The following is a 23433-nucleotide window of genomic DNA, read 5'->3' as shown; positions in this document are numbered from 1 at the left end:
AAGCCTGGTTTTGTTTTAGTAGTTCTGGACTTGATTCCTCCTCTCCTATATAACTTGAAAATGAAAATGAAAGGTGAAAGGAAGAGCATGAATGTGAGGAGTAGTCAAGAATTTGAGTATTTTGAATAGTAAGGTCTGCCACAATCGTCATGCTAAAAATGTAGGGTCATTATTTTGTTGTGTCTCCTGCTCAGGCTAGCTAGTCAACAGGAGAGCCTTGTTTTAAGTTGACTGACGAAGATCATTATGGTCTTTGGAAATGTCTTGTGATATATTTTTATCCTTCATGAAATCATCTTATAAAAAATGAAATATTTCCAGTAACTAATATTTTACTTCAGCTTCCTTGGTGTGAGTATCTGAAAGTATATACATACTTGCGTAAAGACAGATGCTTCTGAGTCAGTCATGCCCTTAGACCTATGCAACAAAATCTAGAATCCGTTCTTACCCTGCATACCAAATGCTATTGGATGGATGGCTTATGAGATATCTATGCACTATTTGATGGCTTAGGTCTTATGAAGACATACAAAAAGTTTATGCACCCAAGTAGATACTACTATTAATATTAACATCCATAAAACTAAACAAAAAATATGAATTCATTATCAGACATTGAACAAGGAGATGGTTTAATTAGTATTAATAGTTTGGTGCTAGGTTTAACCAAATTAAAACCTAGTTTATTATCGAAATAGTTTATTTTTTCCAATCATCTTTGAACCAGTTAAGTCATAGCTGCCCCATAGCTGTGAATACCCTGGCTCTTGGAGAAAATACATTCCTGCAAACTCCTAGTTATTGCTGTTGTTATTATTTCATTTTATTTTGTGCTGGGAACTAAACATGAGGTCTCATGGTAGGTAAATTCTATATCTCTGAGCCAGATCTCTAGGTCTGATCATAGTATTTTTGTCAAATTATAAAATACATAACTTTTTTTTAAAGACATTATTTTTCAGTATAGCACACGCACACTAGCCTTCAACTCGTACTTCTGCCTCAGCCTTCTTAGTGCTGGAATATTATAGGTATGTGACATCTTACCCAGGTCATAACCTTTAATATGCTTGTTTCTGTTTAAAGACATCCTACTTAATATGTAATTTTGATCATTTATAAGCTGTCCATCATCATCACTGTTATTAAATACAATTTATCTAATACACATATTGTTTTGTATAAGACACATAGTGTGGGCTAGAGAGATGGCTGAATGGTTAAGAGCATTTGGTACTCTTAAAGAGGACCTGAGGTCTGCTCCCAGTACTACATATAGGGTTATAATTATTTGTAATTCCAGTTCCAGGGGATCTTACGTCCTCTTCTGGCATTCTCAGGTAAACACATACACACACACACGAATAATAATAAATCTAAAAGAAGACAGGGCACTGTATTGAGTGTATTATACCTATGAACTTTAGATAGTGCCTCAGCCTTGTTTTGGGGATTCATATTAAAAGGGTGAAATCACCAACTAGAGACAATGATGAAAACATAGCACCCTATCCAAGAAAGGACACTTGCTGGTATATGATAACTGGAACTGAAGCAGAGAGGTAACATAGCCTCAGGGGAGACAGATACCTGGGGCAACTTGAAGCTTCTGCTATTTTGTGTTCTTTGTGATTACTGCAGGGAGTATTGATCTGGGGGTTACAAATACATTTTTGTAAATAAGTAATTTTTGAATATGAAATCTGCAAATAGTGAAAACTGGCATTTTAAATGTGAATTTTTGTTTAGAATTGAGTGTGTGTGTGTGTGTCTGTGTCTGTCTGTGTGTCTGTGCATATGCATGCGTACATGCAGCTACCAACAGAGGTCAGAAGAGATAGGATGTCAGATACCTGGAGCTGGAGTTACACACAGTTGTGATCCTCTCAAGATACATGCTGGGAACCAAACCCTGGTCCTCTAAAAGCAGCAAGTGCTCTTACTCATTGTAATCACTGAGCCATCTCTAGTCCCTTGTTGAACTTCTAAGTAATAAATGTTAGCAATTTTAAAGTATTGATAACATGTTTTTCTCCCAGGACTTCAAAAGGAAATAAACTGTATATAAGAGCTTAGGTAACTGGAGTATACATAAACTTGTTTTCTTCATGCTTTAAACAGGAAGTAGACTTAATAAGGAGTCAAGTCCAGCAGCTTATCTCCCTCCCTATGTGGATGGGCTTGCAGCCTGTAAGTACCCATTTCAGAATGTTGTCCATGGATCTGTTACCTGTGATAGATGTGGTTTCAGACTTAGTGTCTTTAACATGAATAAAAAAGTGTCAGCTAAAATCTACTTTCCCGCTTAGGAGTTTACTGTGTTTTAACTTATTATAAATTTAGCTTTTATAGTTTTTTTTTGCTTTTATAGTTTTAAGGATTGTTGCCTGCATCCTAATGTATGCTTCACTTAATTTTAATATTGTAAAGTGAAATGAGGGTCTGTTTATTGAACTTGAAGAGAAAGAGGATAATTTAGTAAAGTGTAATTGTTAGCCATATGTATGTATTTAAATGAAGTTAAATGTAAACTTGGATTTCATTTATTTTCCAGGCTTAGGATGTTTATACAGTTATAGAAGGTCTGGATCATGTTTAATATTAACTACTTCTGCTTTTCCATTAACTTTTTATTAAATGATGTGTACTTGTAGATTAACATATCTCCTGTATCAACTAAAATTACCAAGTTTAAGTGTGATGCTTTAGGCAGAATTCTATTTCCTGCTCCTGTTTCTGTACACACTCAGATGTACAGACCACTCGTCTATACCAACTGACTGAGTGAGACACATATAAACAGTACAAAGTAAAAAAGTGATAAGTGCCACAAGAGAAAATGTGCTGATGTGAGCCCTTTTTGTTTCTTTTGTTTGTTTGATGAGATTGAATCTTGTGTAGCCTGACCTGGACCTTGCATTTCTTTTATTGGTGCCAAGCGTATAGGTATACACCTTGCTCAACCAGCTACTATTTATTTCCTTTAGTCAGGTCTTGCCCTCACACCCCAGCACTTGGGGTTAAACCCAGAGACGTGACGTGCTAAGCAAAGCATCTATCTCTGGGCTACATGCCCAGCCTTGATAGTTATTTTTATGTTCATTGTTGGAGACTTAGTTTTTTTATTTCAGTGATAATGCTTATAAGCATTCATGCTTATATTGTTTTCAGCCTTAAATTCTTAATTTTAGAAATAAGTTACTGAGCTTATAATAATTATTAATGGTAGTTTCTTCCATCTTATTTTCATTAAGAGTATAGAATTGAATACAATTCATTTCTTAGTTTTCACTCTTTATCTTACTATTTCCAGGTTATCTCATGTCATCATATATTAAGAGACTAGCTAATGGTCAGTCTAAGTATCATCATAAATATAAGTGTTATTGATTGTTGTGTATCTTATTTCTCTTTCAGGCACGATTGGAATTAGAATTAAAAAAGACACCAAAGCTAAGAAAATTCTGGAACTTGATTAAAAAGAATGATGAAAAAATGGACCCAGAAGCAAGAGAACAGTATGTGGGCAAAGCTTTCTTCCATATTAGGCTGTGGGTCCTGACACTGTGTAATTTATTGCTTCCTTTTATGTAGTGCTAAATCCAAATAGGTAATTAATAAATGTTTTCAGTTAGATTATTATGAGTATTTTTAGAGATCTGCAGTATGTACTTGTGTGTGCTTGGGAGGCCAGAGGCCGATGTTAGGTGTTTTTCTCTATTGTTTTGAGTAAGATCTCTCTCTGAATGCATAGCCACCTCCCTGGATCCGCATGTCTCTACCTCTCCACACTGGTATTAAAGATGCATAGCCCCCCATGCCAGTCTTTTTACATGGGTGCTAGGGACCCAAGCTCAGGTCTTCAGGCTTGTACTTTACCCATTGATCTATCTCCCCATTCCCAAGTACATTTGATCACCCCTCTTTGCATTTCTGGCAAGGCTTATATAAGCATTTGCAACTATCCAGTACCTGATATGCTTGCCAATTGATGGATAATTCAGGAAGCAGTAGGAACTTGATTTTTAAGCTAATGTTTAAATCTTTAGCCATTGTAATACTCTCACTGTATTTGCTACTGTAAGTATATTAAGTTATAAAGTTGCTCCTGTCAATTTAATGACATTAGTTTTTTTTGCTTTTTTTTAATTTTTTTATTTTTTGGATAGAGTCTTACCATGTATCTTACTCTGGTTGGCCTGAAACTCGCTATGTAGACCAGGATGGCCTTGAATTCACAGTCCCCTTGCTTCTGCTTCCTGAGTACAGAGATTAAAGGCATATACCACTATGCCTAGCTAAACATAAGATTTTTCAAAAATTGATATATGAGTGTTTTGCCTGCATGTATGTAAGTACACCATTTGCATCCATTGCCACTGGAGGTCAGAAGGGTGCATCCAGTCTCCTGAACCTGGAGTTTCAATAGTTGTGAACTACCATGTGGGTGCTGGGAACTGAACCCTAGTCCTCTGGAAGAGCAGCAAGTGTTCTTAAAAGCTCAGCCATCTCTCCAGCCCCTAAACATTTGATTTTTAAGGCAGTTGAGATAGAATTTTGAACCATCCTATGCACTACTGACCCCTGAATTTAAGTGGAAACTTAAAATTACTAGAGGAGGTACTAAGTAGACCAATCAGGCCAATAATGAGGCTGTTCCTTTCTTCCTGTGTATTTACAAAAAGATACTATATGCTTAGTATCAGAGAGACAGAGCATTTGAACAGCTCAGTGTTTAAATTTGCTTTTTAGTAACTCGGAAATAATTGTATTACTGTTTGATTTTTAGCGCCTACCAGGAGAGACGGTTTCTTTCCCAGCTCATCCAGAAGTTTATTTCTGTGCTGAAGTCCATCCCACTGTCTGGTAACTGGCCGCCTTTACTCAGCTCACTGTACATTATTATGTAATTGCCCTCCTGGAAGTCACTCACTTCTACTGTAACACTGCTCTTAGAGTGATTTAAAACTGTAATAGCAAATGCGTATCTTTTCCATATCCTGTATATTGCCAGCCTGAGTGTTGGGATTACCTTGGAGGGTTCCTGAAGTACCAACATGGTTATTGAAATGTTCCTTTAGTTAGTAAACATTTTGTATTTGCTTACCAGGCCCAAGTTCCCTGCAGAATGCTGGGGACTATACTGAATAAGGTGTTTATAGACCTCATTTGCTTTTTTATAATGCAGTGCTAAATAGTGTTTTCAAGTGCTAAGATTTCAGTGGAGGGATAAGAAGTGTTTTTGAGATGATAAGCTACAAAATAGGATGGGTCAAGTCCATCTTTACCCATATTTCTTTAATCATTTTAAATTAGCATATAATGCAATGGGTCTCATCCTGGAATTGCCATATGTACTTTATTCTCATTCATTTCCTTCCCTAACTGTCCTCCCTCATATCTAGCTGATCTATCTTCCTCCCCTAAAATATCTTCCCTTCAAATTTCATGACACATGTATTCAGTTGGCCTCATCCATTCGAAGAACTTTTCCTTTCTCAAGGGTGACCTAAACACACATAAGACACATTCTCACATGCACATCCATATGCACGCATACACACACACACACACACACACACACACACACACACGCACGCACGCACGCACGCACGCACGCATACAAGTTTATACCTAAGTTCTCCATATGAGAGAAAACGTGATGTTTGTCTTTCTGGTCTTTCTGCTTCTGGCTTATTTCATGTAACAACTCCCAGTTTCACCTATTTTCTTTCAGATATTATAATTCCATTTTTCTTTATGGCTGAATATAGTTCTTTTATGTGTGTTTATTACATTTTTTTTCAGTCCTTTCATCTGTTGATGGGTGTCATTGGTTGCATTTCTTAACTGTTGTGAACAGTGAAGCAATAATATCCGCTTGTGTCTCAGCAGTAGGACTTACAAGTCCTTTGGATATGTACTGAGAAATGGTATGGCTGGGTTATGGTAGTTCTTTCTGTAGTTTTGAGAAACCTCTACACTGACGTCCACAATGGCTGTAGCAATTAACATAATTAAAAGTTTGTCTTTCTCTACATGCTTTACATGCTTGCAACCATTTTTTTTTTGTCATTTGTTTTTTTTTTTTTTTTTTTTTCCTTTTTAAACATCCATCCATTTGGTGCCATGTCCAGCGTGGCTCTAGGGACTAACCTGACTCAAGTGGCAAGGGACCGAAGGAAAGACAAGCATGGCCACACAGAAAAGCTGGGATTGGGTGTACTGGGCTCTCTGATGGAGAATCAACAGCACCTGGAAGCTCAACATGTTGTTATATGCAGTTGAACATGGAGGCAGGGTTTATGGTATTAATTGCATCAAGGAGGCAGACTTAGCTAATCTCAGTAGGAGCAATCTCAGTGGGTGGGGGTTTAATCTTTAGGCTGTAGATACCCCGGATAAAGACCTGAGGAAAACTTCCCCATCCTTCTGAGCCTCACCAGAAGACTTTGTCACTCCCATGAAGCTTAGTCATGGGAGTCCTTGACATGGCATGCCCATGTCAGCATTCACTCATTTTTTATGTTTATTGGGGCTTCATTTTGTAGGGTTATTTGGGTATGTACACTGCATGCTTGTGGCAATCAGAAGATAGCTCTGTGGAGTCAGTTCTCTCCTACAATGCCGGCTTTTGGGAGTGACCTCACATCGTTAAACTCAGTGGCATGTGCCTTTACCCACTGAGCCGTCTCACCGGTCTTTATGTATAGGTGGTAGCATTCTGACTTGATGAAGATAGAATCTCATAGTGATTTCAGTTGCAGTCCCTCATAGACATACCCACAGGACAGTCCCTTAGTGTGAAATTCCTATTCCAAGTAGCTCTAGGTTGAGTCAAGCTGAAAATAAAACCTAAGCAGCATAGTGCATATGAAGTCCTTTTATCGTGCCATTTTGATGAATTATTATTCCCTTTATTAAAGTACTGTGGGGGTTTTGTTTTTTTGTTAGAATTGGATCAGTGACTTTGTACTTGCTAGGTAAGCAGTCTGTGACTGAGATCCCTACTCCCTGCCCCTCCCCATCCTTGTAGTGGCTTCCATCTTCTCTACTCACTAGTTTGTTTATTTAAGCCTGCTCTATCAGATTTCAGAATAGCTTCAAGTTGTTCTCAGCCTTCATTGGCTTGGGGGGTTTGGTGTCCATCTTTGTTCAGGTCTGTTTGACTTCTAAATGTCTTGTGTTTGAGTGTCCAGTTCTTCTCAAGGTTTGAATTTTCTACAATTTTATTAAATAAATTGTGGGCACCTTTGGATTTTATCTCAGCTCCTACCTTGTGGATTCTTAGATTTGATCTCTCAACTGTGTATCATAGTTCTTAGAACATTTGGTTGTGCCCATTAATTTTCTTTCTCTGTGTATGTGTTACTGATTGTTGTAGTTAGGGTCAGGTGCTTCCAGGTTCTTAACCTCTTGTTCAAAAAGTTGAAATAAGTGCTCATACAGATCTGCAAAAGTAGCAAGGAAATGTCATTTAAAACAAAGATCAGTGTACACTGCAGGTACCAGTGGACCACAGGAGTGAAAATTACCAAAAGCCCAATTATATTGTTTGTGTGTTTCTTTTATGGGTGAAGAGGAGGAGTTTGGTTACTAAAGGGCATAGGGAAAGTGGCTCTCTATTTTGTTTGTTAGACTGGGTCTTATAATCATTTCTCTACTGCACATGTCTCTTTCCGTAATACATCTAATATTAATCATGCATACACTGAATTATGCCTAGGCATAAGGGAATAAATAAGGGATTCGCCTAGTAAGTTAATTCGAGAACACAGCTTTGATTTACTATATACACACCCAAAACTAGTTCAGACTGGATTGGTTTCCAGTGTTACTTATCCAGTTCTAACTGCGAATATGTCAAATAGAAACTATTTAAGTTTGATTGTTGTTTCGAGGAACATAAACTTACTCTATTGTTGGAACAGGGTGTACCTGTATGTAACTCCGAAGGTAGAATCCTAGAGATGCCAAATTGGTAGGTGCTTCATTCAGAGAAGTGTTTGTGTGTAAAATACATGCAAGTATAGGAACTAGACTGCCAAGTGCCCTGTTAGGAGAGGGTTTTACTGATTGCACCTTTGTCTTCCAGAGCAGAGCTTATGTACCAAGCTAGTATTCTCATTTTAACCTGACCATTGCCAATTTCTTTCAAACTATAAAGATAGAGAATATAGAGCTTGTTTTTGTCTTAATTTTTAGTTTTAGACCAAAAGAAATTCTTGAACAGCCACCAAGCTTTAGTTTTTGAAAGGATTTAATTTAAACATAGCTCTCTTAAATTCTTTAGTTTATCAATCATAAGTCTTTGTACATTCTAATCAATTGTAAGTTTTGGCTGGTAGGTATATTGGTTGCTTTGAGGTTTTTTGTTGTTGTTTTTGTTTGGGAGGTTGTTCTTGTTTGCTAATTTGTTTGCTTGCTTGTTATTTTGTTAGATCTTTCTGTACAGAAACTCACTATGTAGTTCAGGCTAGCCCTGAACTTGTGTTCCTCTTGCTATATCATCCAGACTGCTAAGATTGTATGAGCTGACCTACCTGGCTTTATTCCTAAGAACCCTATAGCCTAGGATAAGGTCAAAAAAACACGTTCTAGTTCTCCATCTTCATCAGCTTGCTTTTCTTTTCTTCAGTTTATTACTTAGAAAATGAATATCTTGAGTAGATGTTTAATGTCTCTTCCAGATATTAAAATCTACTGATTTAGCATCTGGGTAATAGGTAGATAATAATTAGAAAAGTTCTCAGAAAAAAAAAAAAACTACAGCTAGCATTTTCATACAGTAGGTAAAAACTTCTATAAATTTCTATAACACTCAACCTTCCATTTTTCTGCATATTACAAATAAATGCAATTTTAAGCATGTGTGGGTTGGTATTTATAGATGTCATACTTGGTTAGTCACTGCTTACAGTCTTAGCTAAGCAATGGATAAAAAGCTATATATATATGTCATTAGAAATTGTTGACACCATGGTTTTAGAGGGTAAGTGGTAGACCATTTCCTGTGATTAAGAAAAAATAAAAACTTATATCCAGAAAGTGTTTTATTTCACAAGACTGTTACTATTTAAAAATGAAATTAAAAAAAATAGCACATTATGTTCATGAATACCATAATCAGTGTTATGATTTTTTTAAAAAATTACATTTTTCTGTGTCATTGGCATTTTCATGTCAAAGTTAATATACTTTCTAAGCCAATATAATCCTCTTTTAAAATTATAAGAAGTCATACATGGACAGTAGAAAAATACTCTTTCTTTGGTGTATATATTTACTTCTTCAAAGGTAGTTATATATATCATATATGTGTGTGTGTATTGTATATACACTATCTATGTCTATAATATGCACATATATGATGTGTGTTTATTCATGAGAATTTTTATGAGTTTGTTACATAATGATACTGAAGAAAGTGAAACAAACAATACAAAAAATGCCTTCTACTAAAAAGAAAACTACCTTTGATTTTTTTTTAAGACATACTAAGTCTGGAGGGATGGCTCATAAGTTAGAGCATTTGCTGTTCTTGCAAAGGATTCATGTTCAGCTCCCAGCATGCACACGACAGCTCACTTTTTATAACTCTAGTTCTAGGATCTGATGTTGTCTTCTGTTCTCTGCAGACCATGGTGTACATACATTCATGTAGGCAAACACATAGAATTAATTTCAAGCTATAAATAATTTACACATCATTATTTGCATATCATATTATTAAAATACACTCTGACCCAATCTAGATTCCTTCATTTTCTGATATCAGTAGTACTAAATAATGATGGCATGCCTCTGAAAAAAATATGAGAGACTCTTATTCTGAATCATAGTTCAGTTACAAAGAATAGGACAAATGATTTTGTTTAAATTATTTAATAGCTGCCAGTTTTAAGAAATAGCACACAAAATGGCTTGGCAAAATTCTAACATGTTTTGCCTTTCCTCTTCCTCTTTGCCCCTTCCTCTTTGCTCTCTTCTCTTCTCCTCTCCTCTCCTCTCCTCTCTTCTCCTCTCTTCTCTTCTCTTCTCTTCCCGTCTTCCTCTTTTCTAGTCTCTCCCCTTCTCGCTCTTCCCCTCCCCCACTTTAATAAACTCTGTGGTTAATGTAAAAAAAACATTCTAATATGTTTCTCTCATGTTTAGAGGCCGTCACTATGGACAAAGTTCATTACTGTGAAAGATTCATCGAACTTATGATTGATCTAGAGGTAAGAAATATATACAGTGACTTGCTATGTATTTTTAACAGTCTAAGATCGATCAAGATACAACTACATCTGATATACTTACTTGAAACAGCCTGTTTCTATTTCAGGGTTTTATGTAGACATGGAAGTCACAGGATTTGATTCCTTGAGGTTTTGTGCTAACTGTCCTATTGGCATAGATTGCTTCACCTTTTTTTTTTGTTTGCTTGTTTTGCGAGACAGGGTTTCTCTGTATTGTTTTTGAGGCTATCAGTCCAGCCTGGCCTCGATCTCACAGAGATCCGCCTGCCTCTGCCTCCCGAGTGCTGGGATTAAAGGCGTGCGCCACCACCGCCCGGCGATTGCTTCACCTTTTAAAATTAAGATTTTTAAAGAATTCATACTGTTAGGCACAGGATTCTTATGGAAAGTTGAGATATAAAGTTGATGTAGTTCAGTTCCTAATGTAGGAAATTGAAAGAAAATCTGTTCATTGGTTTGAAATGAGTGTTAAAACTATTAGACCAACAATCATTCTTGAGAATTTATTTATATGTTAACTCTAAACGACTAATTTAAATCCTCTCACTATGTCAGGTCTGAGTAACTTTGTCTATTCACTGATGTTATTGATAAATAGTTGTCAAACTATCTGTCTCAGTTTCTCATTGCTGTCTTTCTTACTGCCATAAGCGAAGTGGGAGCAGGAAATGGAGAAGAGCTTTGTTTTTACAATTATATGCAATTTATACTGAAATTTCACATAGATTTTGTTTAAAAACTTGTAGACAAGGTGGTCTGTGAGATTCTTCCTGTATCAGCTCTTGTTATTTTTATCTTCTGAGTTTTGCCACCATTGTTTTTAAAAGGAAAAGCATTGCCTCTGAGTGTTCTTGTTTTAGTTTTGTTTACATCATAGGCAAGACCCTTTGTTTTATATACCAGGTGTCTGGACATGCAGGAGGGTATTTTGTGATGTCCACTTTGTGTAAAATAGTAGTAGATTTTATCTCTAGCTGCAGAGAATACATGCAAAATGAACACTATGCGGTTTTTTCTTTCCCAGGCTCTGCTCCCCACGAGGCGCTGGTTTAACACCATCCTGGATGACTCCCATCTTTTGGTTCACTGTTACCTTTCCAGTCTTGTTCACAGAGAAGAGGATGGCCATCTGTTTTCCCAGGTGAGCCCTGGTGGATCTGACACTCATATTCATTTAAACTAATCTTTGCTTTACAATGCAGCTGAAAGTACCAGGGCATGAGCCAAAGCAAAATTGTAGAATATTGACTTGAATGCTGTATACATACTTGAATGCACCTATACAACTCTAGTAATTACCTAACTTGTATGTTAATTATACGTTCTTTTATTACTGAGCTAATTATGGCTTTGGAAATGTAGTCTCACATATTTTAATTCTATGTGAGTAACCACTGTGGAATATAATAGATAATAAGCATTAACGGCAAATTAATTGTGTCCTAGTACCATGGCTTGCTCTTGCCTATTACAATAGTGACAGGCAATTGATAGCATAGAAGAGTACTACTACAGCACTGGGTGGTGGCAGGGGTGCACATCTTTAATCCTTGCACTCTGGAAACAGAGGCAGGCTGATCTCTGTGAGTTTGAGGCCAGTCTGGTCTACAGAGCGAGTTCCAGTACAGACTCCAAAAGCTGCACAAAGAAACCCAAATATAAAGCCAAAATAATAAGCCAAAAATGAAAATAAAAAAGAAGACGAAGATGAAGAGTGCTACAGCTAGTCTGGTTCATTGCATAGGAAGGCAAATATATTTCAGTTTATTGCTTTGGGTAAGAAGGAAGCATGCTGGTACTTTGGATTTCCTGTAATGTCAAATGAAAGAAAACATTAACAAATTTGTAATTATGTTTTTCTGGTGAGAGTAAGATGAAGATACAGGTTTTATTTATCTCATATCTTACTAAGCATCTCTATTTTTTTTAATTCAAAAAAATTTTGCCCAGTAATTGCCATATATATTGAATTCTTAGTAATTGACTATAATATGTCACAGCTTAGGACTAAAAATAATAAAATTTAAGTGAATGCAGTCAGAATGTTCCAACGCCTCTACATCATGAGCTAAACTAAAGAGGTTTGATGGCCATAGAGATTCCTAAGAGAGATGCGTGATAATATTCTATTGTAGTTTGCTTTATGGCGGTGGAGATAAAACCCTGATGAAAAGCAACTTGGAGTGGAAAGTGTCTATTTTCTTAAACTTCCACATTACAGTCCATCCTTAAAGGCAAGGCAAGAGCACAAGCAGGAAACCAAAGCAGAACTATGGGGGCATGCTACTTGGTGGCTTGCTTTTTGGCTCATGCTTAGGTAGCTTTCTTAAGCAGCGCAGACCTATCTGCATAGGGATGGTGTGACCCACAGCTAACTGGGCCTTCCCACATCAGTCATCAGTTAAGGCAACCCCTCACAAACGTGGCCACAGGGTTATCTAATGTGGAAAATTTCCTCTGTTGTATTGAGTTTGCACTTTAATTTCTTCCGTGTAGGAGTGGACTATGTGTATGAAGTAGACTTAACAATTTAGTCATAAAACATTTTATTTTCACGTAAGTTAAATATATTTGAGTGTCTTCTTAAGTATTTGTTGTGTAATTATGTAATGCTACATTTTGAGTTTTTTTTGACCCCTGAAAAACATATTTTATTACTTTTAACAAATAGTTTATTAATTTAATTGAATTCCTTCAGCTTTTAGACATGCTGAAATTCTATACTGGCTTTGAAATTAATGACCAGACTGGAAATGCTCTGACGGAGAATGAGATGACCACAATTCACTATGACAGAATTACATCTCTACAGGTAAATAAGATACAGTATGCCTTTTCTTATGCTCCTTCCTGTTGAGTCATTCTGTAACTTAGGTTTTGTAATATGCAAATGAAATTGGTATTAGTATTGTTTCCATCAAATTTTAAACTTGCTCATTTTTGGTGAATTTATGAAATAAATGACTTTCATAGTCATATCTGAAATCTGTAAATCAATCTATGTGCTGGTATTTGATACTCTTAAAATCTGAGTCAACCTATGTGTACAGTGCATGAGGTCCTTGTACTAACAGATAAGCACTAGGAAAGCCAGGAATGTTAAACACAAGGGGCATCTCTTCAATAGAGAAAGTAAATGACGTGGTGACCTTTTGGTATCTGTAGAGCCAGATCTTTCCCAAATCCTCCAGAATGATTATTCTAGACTCTCCCTCCCAAGACCTTAGCTCCCTCCCAGTTAATAGGACCTATCCTGAGGGGAGGCATATCATGTACTTTATGGCCTGCTGATCTATAATATCTCCATCAGAGACCACACCAGATCCTAGGCTCCTAAGCTAATTAGAACCCATTCTCATGGTCACATGTACTTTGCAAAGGAGTTTCTGTATAGTCCCGTATTAAGCTTTATTGTATACCAGGAATTGGAATGATCATTGTCTGAAAACTTTTTTCTAAATTTTACTGTGTTTATAAATATGCTTACAATAAACCTCCTGGGATTAGGCTTCTAGAAGTTTGATCCAAACTGACTAAATCAGACTGAGCTAAATTTTCGTTCTCTTCGAGGTTTGTTTCCCTGCCTGCCATTATGCTTGCAGGGACACACAGACACACCCAACCTGTGACAAGGTGAATTATGATACATATTTTTATTTTTAGGTGTCATTTTCATATATTTATTTATATACTTATACATTATACATATTTTACAATAAATACATGCCATAGAAATGTAATTTACCAATATAACATAAATAGGCCCCAAAAGTCCCTTTGTTTTCTGTCACTGTATTTATTTTTGAGAAATGGTCTTGTTATGTAGTCCAGTCTGGCCTGAACTTAGAACCCTCTTGCCTTAGCCTCTTGAGTGCTGGGGTTACAGCCACACCAGTGTATCAGTTACTTGTCGTGCTGCTATGGTGAAACATCCAGTCTATAGCAACTTAAAGAAGGTAGGGTTTATTTTAGCTTTTAGTTCCAAGGGTGACAGCTCATCTTAGCAGGGAAACCATGGTATCAGGAGTGTGGGGCAGGTTTCACATGCAGCCAGAGTGAGAACACAGAGGTAAAGGTTGGTGTGTTTTTATGCAGTCCGGGTCCCCAGCCCATGGGATGGCACAGTACACAGCTATGGTGGGTCTCCCCACGTCTGTGAAAGTAATCTGGATAATCTCATGAGACATGCCCAGAAGTTTGTTTCCCTGCTCAACCCATCAAGTTGACGTTCAAGATTAATTATCACACTTGGGTTGTCAGTTTAAGAAACTAAGTTATTTTACAGTGTCTCTGAAGAATAACAATGTCATAATGTCATGCTTAATTCAAACTTTCTTTCCTAATCAGTCCTGCTTTTTCACTGGTTATCGTCCTTTCCCATATGCTACATGGGTGACATGGAGCACTAAGGTGCCACATCTTTTTGGAAGATGAGTGAGCTCAGACATCTCTTTTGCCTTCTGCAGAGCAGCAGTGCTTTTGTCCTCCTGCCTCTGTCTTTGAAGTGACCAGAGCCAGCCAGTGTGCATGTGGCCCGTTCTTTAGGCAAGTGTGGTGACTGGCCCAAGGAGCTTGCCTGTTTCTCTATTGACAGAGGCTACAGCCTTCTTGATTTGTTCTTTTTAGAGCTAACTCAGTCTTTTCTTGGTGTAGGTCCCTTACTCTCAGGCTTGGTTACTTTGCAGTTGTTTGTAGCAATTTCATGGCATGCTTACCTCTACCCTTGGTGACTTTCTGCACCGTCAGCCAAGGTACAAGAACTTCTAGTTCTTTTCTGTAACACAGAGGCACAAGAGAAGACAATCACTGTTATTACCTCAGCCTGTAAAATTACCACAGTCCAGCTGTCTTGTTGTTTACTTTAGATTGGTAGGGATGCCCCTTGCCAGGCTTATCTTCTAGAGATCAGTCAATTAGAAGCATGCTGTACTGTCAGCTTCTCCCTTGGTTAATCTCCAGTACAGCATTCATTCCCTGGGGCTTTCTTTAGTAGTGTTTGGATGGTTCTTAGTAGTAAAATGGGATTTTCTGAAAGGAAGCTAACATGCATGTCTTTTTCATGTGCTGGGGTCACAGAAAGCTGGGGCATGGCTCTGGTAGAGTGCTTCTTAGCATGCTCAAGGCCTTGGACTCTCCAGCAGTGGTGGGGAGGGAGCACTAACCACAGATGCTGTTGTTTTCCTGCTAGAACAATTGATGCTTTCCCTATGGCATAACTCGCTTCCAATGTAATGAGGCAGGGATCACATAGAAGACAAACATAAGGAGCAGTGAATATTTATTTGTTCTTTTGCTTATTGAAAGCACAAATCAAATGGATTTAATAGATATCTACAAAGTATTCTTCATAAACACTAAAGTTCACACATTTATCTCTGCAGCTCATGGAATATTTTTCAAAATATTTCACGTATTAAGACAAAAAGCAAGCATCAACAAATATAAGAAAATGAAGTAATACCATGCATTTTATCTAACCATAGTGGGAGAAAGCTGCATGTCAACAGCAAGAGAAATGAAAGTACACAAGCCTGTGGAGACTAAACAACACACTATTCCCCTGCATGGCCTAGGAGTTAGAGATGATTGTATTGGTGTACTAACTGTTAATGGTTTTGCTTTTTTCTAGAGAGCTGCTTTTGCACATTTCCCCGAACTCTATGACTTTGCTCTTTCCAATGTGGCAGAAGTAGATGCTCGGGATTCCTTGGTCAAGTTTTTTGGGCCTCTCAGGTAAAACGAGATGAAAAGAACAGCATTTTCTGTTAGTGTCTTGCTGTTGAAATTTTCTTTTCTTTATTGCTTATCTTCCTTTTATAACACTTTAGGCTGTGTCGTGGCCCTCTGATAACCTCACAACTGGCACTTATCTCTGACCATTAGGAATTCCTGAGTCACTTAAGCATAATACCCGTCTTTTCCTTTTGAAGGGGTGAAATTGTTCTTTTATCAGGACATTAATCTGAACAAATCCCACTAGCCACAGAGTATAACAGAGACCAGTAAAGCTTCATATTTGGTATTAGAGGTATGACCTAGGAAAACTTTGGTTTTAATACATATAGCATCAATAATACTATCTAGTGTGAATCTACTACTGTATTTTCTTGGAAAATAATAGTTAATAGCTTATTCTATACTTACTATGTTCTTAAAATAGTCATCAACCTTCTATAGACATGCCACTAGTGGTTCCCATTGTACCGCTTCTTGATTACTTTGCTGTTGAATTTTTAGTGCGTTACACAGCCAATGTAAAAAGCTATTAAGTGTTCTATATCATTTATTTGACCTGGAAAAAACAAAAAGATTGAAAATAGGTAAGCAGTTCTGGGGATTGGAATGTAAAAGAGAAGCATGATGTAAAATGACATGAGAAAAACATTTTTGGTTCATAAAAGGAAAATACTATCAATAAAAGACAAAATAGGCATAATTTATCATTCTTTCAAGTAGAAAATTACATGGAAAATACATACTTTGAATTTTGTACGTACTTTTTTAAAAATGTCCCTTTAAGATTCCAGTGTTGGTAACTTTTTCAGTAGAAGTGTTCTCCATTTTATCTTGATGAAACTGGCTTTGGATGGTCCTGATGTGGGAGGGAGGAGGCACTACATCCCAAACTGTTGGGCCATGGCCTTCCATGTCAAGTTAGTGCAGCAAACAAGTGTTGTCCTGGCACATTCCTTCAGTGAATTTTAGGTCCCATGAAAATACCTCAGAAGTTTTAATGCCTGTTTTTAGTTTTTGTTGTTAATTTGTTTTGCTATCTATGCCCTAGGGTTATATTTACTTTTTAAAATAAGACTAGGAAACATGTTTCAAAAGTGATCTAAATAATTCTCCATTCTGCAGTTCAAACACTCTCCACCAGGTGGCATCATACCTCTGCCTCTTGCCAACACTCCCTAAAAATGAAGACACAACTTTTGATAAAGAATTTCTTCTAGAATTGCTGGTAAATATTAATGTTCTCTGTATTTCTCCTGTGGCTTTTACTACCTTTTTGAATCACTAAACAATAAACAATATTGACTTCTACAGTACAGATTCAGTAATTTACCTCAACCTCTAATTAATTGATTGATTTTGGTCGTCTTGTTTTTCATCTATTTATTTTCTCACCCTTTCATACCTTTAAGCTACCTTATGGCAGGAACTCATTATTATCACAGACCAACTTCTGTGTTACAGTGGACTCATGCTCTGAGGGGTGCAGAGTTAATGGAGACCACAGTTAGACACAGTGCATGTGAATAGCCGTGGTCACATGGTTATTGTAAAGCTGATTGTTCAAACATGATGCATTCAGTATTAGGCCATAACCTTGATGCTATAAGTTCGGTAATTTAGAAATACAGTAAATTATTCCTAAGTGATTTAAGAATTCTAAGCGTTTTTTAGTCAGTTTCGGTGATAGGGGCTTTAATTTTTAAGCTGGCATTTTTTCTAGTTTTGTGTTGCTTTATAGAAACATAGTTTTTGTTGAAGTCCTTGCTTTTTGCTGTTACTGCTGTTGTCTTTGGGTCTTGTGAGTTGGGTTTGTTTTATTTCATAAATAATGTACAATTCCACAGTGGTTAAAGTTAGGAGTGAGGAACTTGTCCAGTTGCCCAGAAGTAAACACTGTAAACTCTGCACCTACATCCTTCTAAAGTTTTCAGGAAAAAGTATATAGAAATGATTTAATTACCTGAATATTAGTGGAGTACATTCCGTTGCTGTAATTTAGAGCTCTCCAGGTCAGAATTCAAGTCAGGCATGTTGTTCAGTGATAGAGTGCTTGCTATCACAATCAACATATTCAGAGCTATACATTGATCACCAGCACCAGAGTTCGGATAATTCCAGAAATTAAAAAAAATGAATATTGTTTTCATTCCACCTTGTTTGGAGATTTAGTCCACTGTGTAGTGTAAGAACACCTTTTCCCTCCAGTACAACATTTTCTGGAACAGGTGACTATTTAAACATGTCACTAGCTAATGGCTCTTTAAGTTGTTGACAGTTTTCACCTTTGAAGATATTGCGGCAGTATGTGAACATTAATCCGAACCAGGAACTAGTTATTTGATGTGTGTGTTTATCTATATTGAAAAAGAGCCTGCTGCCTGATTATCCTCCAAAATGTGTAGATTGCCACTAACAGTCTGATGAGCATGTTCACTGCCTTCTTACCAGCCTTGATCTGACCAGTTTTCCTATTTTTTCTAGGGCGGGGGGAGGGTAAAAAGTATTTAAAATCATAGTTTGGGATTTTGTTTGTGGGTTTTTTTTTCCTTTACTGGTATAAGATTGAGTTGCTGTTCATCTATTTCAGACATTTGTACCTAAGCAACAAATAAATAAATAAGCATGTATCTATTGATTTTTCTTATGCATATTGAACCATACTAAGTGTACCATTCTGTGATTTATTTTCCAAACTTATATTTGCAATACATGATGTAAAATATAATCCTGCACTGTTGAAAGATGATGATATGCTAAATTTGGGGAGCAGAGACAAGAAACTATTTGTAACAGGTGTTTAAAGCTTAGTGACAGGTGTTTGAGTGTCATTTGGGGACAAAGCCTTGGGGAGCATTTTAAATTAGTTCCAGTATGGAAAATAGTTTTTTACTTGCATGTTTACTCTCTGAAGTGTGTGTCTTAGATTGCTATCTTTGCCTGTCCTCCTACAAGTCACTTGTCACTGTCTATAACTGCAAATGCTTCCTAAAAACTCCCTGAGCTCTTTTCTGACAATGTAAAATCCCTTTTGAGTCAGGCTCTTGGTACCAAACTAAAAGTTTTTATGAACAAAAGAAATACAGACCTTTCCCAGGGATCTTTTTCAGAAAAAACAGTGCCATTTTGGCATTGTTAACTAGAAAATAGACTTGTTTGTGTGTGAGAAGCACAACTGATATTAACCATATGTAGAGATCATTAGTGAAGGGAAAGTACAGCTTACCCCATCTCTCATCTTACAGTGGAAAATATTCAGACTAGGGGATTAATAAACTTTCTCAGATTATATGAGATTCTTAGTTGAAATGTGAGAATTATATCTAGGACTTAGAATTTTTATTGAGGGAGTTTGTTTGACTTTTACATAACTACTGCAGTTCTTAAACTCTTGGTATGGTTCAGGGAGTTTGATAAAATTTACATTATTCAGTCTCATTTTCATAGAACCCTGATAGACAGTGATGTTTCACCTGTTCTTATAAGAAAGGAACTAAGACTAAGAAGCTTATAGTAACTTCCTTTTGAATGGAGGTGCTGGGACTTGGTTCTAGTACATTTGATTGATACCTCTTTATTCTTGTCATTAAAGTGACCCAGTGACTGAAAGGCCAGGAGTTACTCACTCTGTGCATAATGGTTAGTCTCTCTTGGTTGCTCTGAGTAAACTGTAGTGTCATTCATGTTGTGCATAAACCTGTTTCCTTCCTTCAGGTATCGCGTCATGAACGTCGTATCTCTCAAATTCAGCAGCTGAATCAGATGCCTTTGTATCCAACTGAGAAAATTATATGGGATGAAAACATCGTCCCAACTGAGTACTATTCTGGGGAAGGTATGTAAAGTAATATGGAGCATAAGGTGTGATGGGAACTTAATTTCATCATATATAGCTGAAATCCACACCAGTCTCCTCTACAGTAGGATACATTTCTTTGTCCTAAAGTTAGTATTAGAAGCTAAAAAAGAGTGAGAACTATGAATGCTTAGCACGATGATTTATATTAAATTTAAACTGTATCCTAGGATATGTTGCCCAGAATAAAATATGTTTATTAAACCACAAGGCATAAGAATGCAGAAAGTAGAGCTATCATTGTGATAGGCTGTACCTTTCAACAACTCTGTTAGAGCGTTTTTAAAGTTGTTTGTGAAGTCAGATAATGACCACCATAAAATACATAGCAGCAGTTGGTAACAAATGCTTGGGTTTATAAACTTTTATTTTTGTTCTTATTATTTTGAGTTAAGGTGTCATTCTCTACAAACTAATCTGAAATGTGCCTTGTGTGCCTAGGCTATCTGAACTGCCTCTACCTCCCAAGTGCATGTTATAGCTACTGGGCCAGTAGGTTTGGTTCAAAACTACCTGTTAATACCCTGAAGATGAGAAGTTGGCCCAAATGTATCAGTGGTGACTTTAAAGTAGTCACAATTTTTTGGTGGCTGCTATTCCAAAGATTTCCTGGAATTTTTCCTGAAATCTACCCTCAGAAAGTATGTGCAATTGGAAATCATTATACTAAATAATATAAGCCAGAATCAGAAAGACAAGCATAGCTTCTTCTTTTCTATATGGAAACTAAATTATGTGGAGGGGTGGTGTGTGTGTGTGTGTGTGTGTGTGTGTGTGTGTGTGTGTGTGTGTGTTTATAGAACAAAACGTAGAGCAGGGATCATGAGACAGGAGGAAGATATCTTAAGGAAAGTGGGAAGTAGGGTGATGATATCTATAACAAATCTTTCTCTGTCCCACAAGCCAGCTCCCAAATAATGACATGGAGTCTTCTTATTAATTGTAAATGCTTGGCCTATAACTTAGGCTTGTTCCTACCTGGCTCTATAACTTAAATTAACCCATATATTTTAATCTACATTCTATCATGTGGCATTACCTTTCTTCCATTTTTTACCTAGAGTCTCTTGTGCACCTAAATTCTCCTCTTCTTTTTTCTCCCTGGAAATCTCACCTATACCTCCTTCCTAACTATTGGCTGTTCATCTTTCTATTACACCAATCACAGCAATATATCTTCATACAGTGTACAAATATCCCAAAACATTTCCCCCCTTTTGTCTAAATAAAAATAAAAGGCTTTAACTCTAACAGAGTAAAACTACATACAATTAAGAACTAGTATCAGGTAAGAATAAAATTTTCAATGTTCAGTCTATCAGTATTTGGCAAATTCAGAGAAAATATTCCATTATCTATTCTATCTTGGTGAGTCCAAACTTTTGTGCATAATTTACTTTTTATCCTAACTTGTATTACCAACCCAATACTATCTTTTTATACCTCAACACATTTTCTTAGATAAACAAATTAAGCTTTCATGTCTCAACCCTATAAAATTTACATCCCTTATCCAAGTTTCTTTTCTGAATTTGGTAACAAGGAAAACTGCAACTACCTGGTCTTCAACTTTTTAGAACTCAAAACATTTTCTTAGATAAACAAGTTAAGCTTTTATGTCTCAACACTATAAATTTTACATGTCTATCTAAGTTTCTATCTGAATTTTGTAACAAGGAAAACTATAACTATCTGGTCTTCAACCTCATTAAAACCTGAGGATATAATATTACTTAAGTAAACAGGAAGTGCAAAGCAAGCAACTTTCAAAAATATAGAAATGACAGAAATAGCTAGCTGTCTGGTCAGTCACCCAAGGTTCCTCTGCAACATTGGTTCATCTATCTTCAGCCTATAGGCATAGAATATTTGACAGACTTTAAGGACTGTTCTACCTTGTCTTGGCAAAGTTTGGCAGTCTCCTTCTTTTGTGTTCTGTTTGTCCAGTTTGAGCAATATACTGTCAGCAGTTAAAGTCAATTGCTTTCCCAAATGGCTAGCTCTGCCACAATAAAAGTAAATCCAATATGGAGGTTCTTCAATGCCTATCATCTTTTTTGAAGTAAATTGGTACTGTCAGGAACAGATGTGTCTCATTGTCATGAAAAGCCTTTTATTATTAAAACATTTTAAATATCATATTCTGAAGGTTTCTTAAGTGTTTAATGGCTATCAGTTCATCTAAAATATATCTCTGTATGGCCTTGAAAACATACCTTACATGAGTATGATTGTTATAGATGACCAGCTACTAACCCGTCTTTCTTTGTTATCCTAAATAGCTTTCAAGGACTAAAGCTTTACATTTTTAAATGAGTTGTATAGGTACAATACCTTAAACAAGAATAGAAATATATATACAGTATAACAAAAATAATCTTAAATTCGAATCAGTATAAGAAATCCATACCAAAGTAAGATATTTGAGACTAGTAGTTGTTCAAAAGTAGACTCAATAATTCACTCCTTTATGCCATCATTTCTGTACTATATGCCTTCCCTTCAGAAAGAGATGTCTGAAACTAATCTTGTCTTTTCACCTTTTTTCCTGACCGTGACCAAAAACAACTTATAATCAATCCTCGTAAGCAATGATAAACATCCATAACCCACTGAATGACCAAACACCACCCACCTTACCTCTTGGGAGTGGGGACATCATGTTCTCTAGACTGCTTCCTGCTACCCTGGGGATGATGGCATCTTTAGGGCACTCTAAAAAAAATGGGGTAATGGTCAAGTCCTGAGAGACCTAGCTATTGTCCAGTCTTGGTGTGATGGGAAAATGAAAGTCTTAGTTGAAGTTCTAGCTGGATAGTCTGTGAGGCTGGACCATCTTAGCTGGCAACTTTGAAGTTATTCTGGATCCAAAATTTTAAGGAAACTGCTACAGAGGCATGCTGAGAGACTTCAGCTACTTGTCTTTATTGGTGTCTGGTCCTTTTTTTTTTTTTCCTGAAAGCACTTAAACTTTTAAAGGTAACATTTATCTGTATTAACATAAGTATGGAATGTGCAGTGTGTACAAGTCAGCTAAAGATGATTTTTTTTGTTTTATATTGAGCATGTAAAAGGCATCTGTCAACTTCATAAGTCCATCTGGATTGTATAACCAGTCTGTAATATAAATATCTATCCATATGAGGACTGTATAAACAACGAGCTTTATCATGTCTCATCTAGTCTCAAGGATATTCTCATGTCGAGGGGTCAGCTTCTACATCACCTGTCCTGTAGTCTTTCTTGGCCTTTTCCCTCATGTCTGCAGCCAAGATCCTCAAGTGTCCCCGTCTGTCACATCTGATCTCAATTACCTTTGAAGTAATCTGTAGCCTTCCCTTCAGCCTGTGCTGGAAAAACACTGTCAGATTGCAAGTCAGTGTCTACTAGTACAAATGATATGAATATTTTGCATATCATTTCTTGCTTTAGTTCTTTTATTACTGCTGTGATACTGTAGATAATTACGAAAATGTGATTTGTCAGTTAATTGTAGCTTTAAGGATTACTTTGGTAATGCTGTGGAGTACTTGATCTCTAAATAATGGTAAGACTTCATTCACTAACAGAGAAGAGAAGGCCTGGAATAACATGTAGACA

The 23433-nt window shown here is 36.6% G+C and overlaps 1 protein-coding gene across 2 annotated transcripts in view; it reads left to right on the top strand.

Annotated features, from left to right (window-relative positions):
- Positions 1 to 23433, top strand: part of Aqr (aquarius intron-binding spliceosomal factor) — a 79405-nt gene that overhangs the window by 17881 nt on the left and 38091 nt on the right. Inside the window, exons 7-15 of one of the 2 annotated variants that reach the window (XM_040746015.1) lie at positions 2125 to 2193; positions 3421 to 3521; positions 4793 to 4869; positions 10159 to 10223; positions 11269 to 11385; positions 12943 to 13056; positions 15874 to 15977; positions 17103 to 17205; positions 19692 to 19812. In XM_040746015.1, the coding sequence (XP_040601949.1) occupies positions 2125 to 2193; positions 3421 to 3521; positions 4793 to 4869; positions 10159 to 10223; positions 11269 to 11385; positions 12943 to 13056; positions 15874 to 15977; positions 17103 to 17205; positions 19692 to 19812 (871 nt within the window). Of the gene's footprint in view, positions 1 to 2124; positions 2194 to 3420; positions 3522 to 4792; positions 4870 to 10158; positions 10224 to 11253; positions 11386 to 12942; positions 13057 to 15873; positions 15978 to 17102; positions 17206 to 19691; positions 19813 to 23433 lie in introns of both variants that reach the window. The other variant, XM_040746014.1, reaches the window with a different exon arrangement.

Source organism: Mesocricetus auratus, unplaced genomic scaffold (assembly GCF_017639785.1).
Source record: "Mesocricetus auratus isolate SY011 unplaced genomic scaffold, BCM_Maur_2.0 Super-Scaffold_100004, whole genome shotgun sequence".
NCBI lineage: Eukaryota > Metazoa > Chordata > Mammalia > Rodentia > Cricetidae > Mesocricetus > Mesocricetus auratus.
The sequence above is the reverse complement of the archived record's forward strand: the minus strand, read 5'-3'. Positions and strand labels throughout refer to the sequence as shown.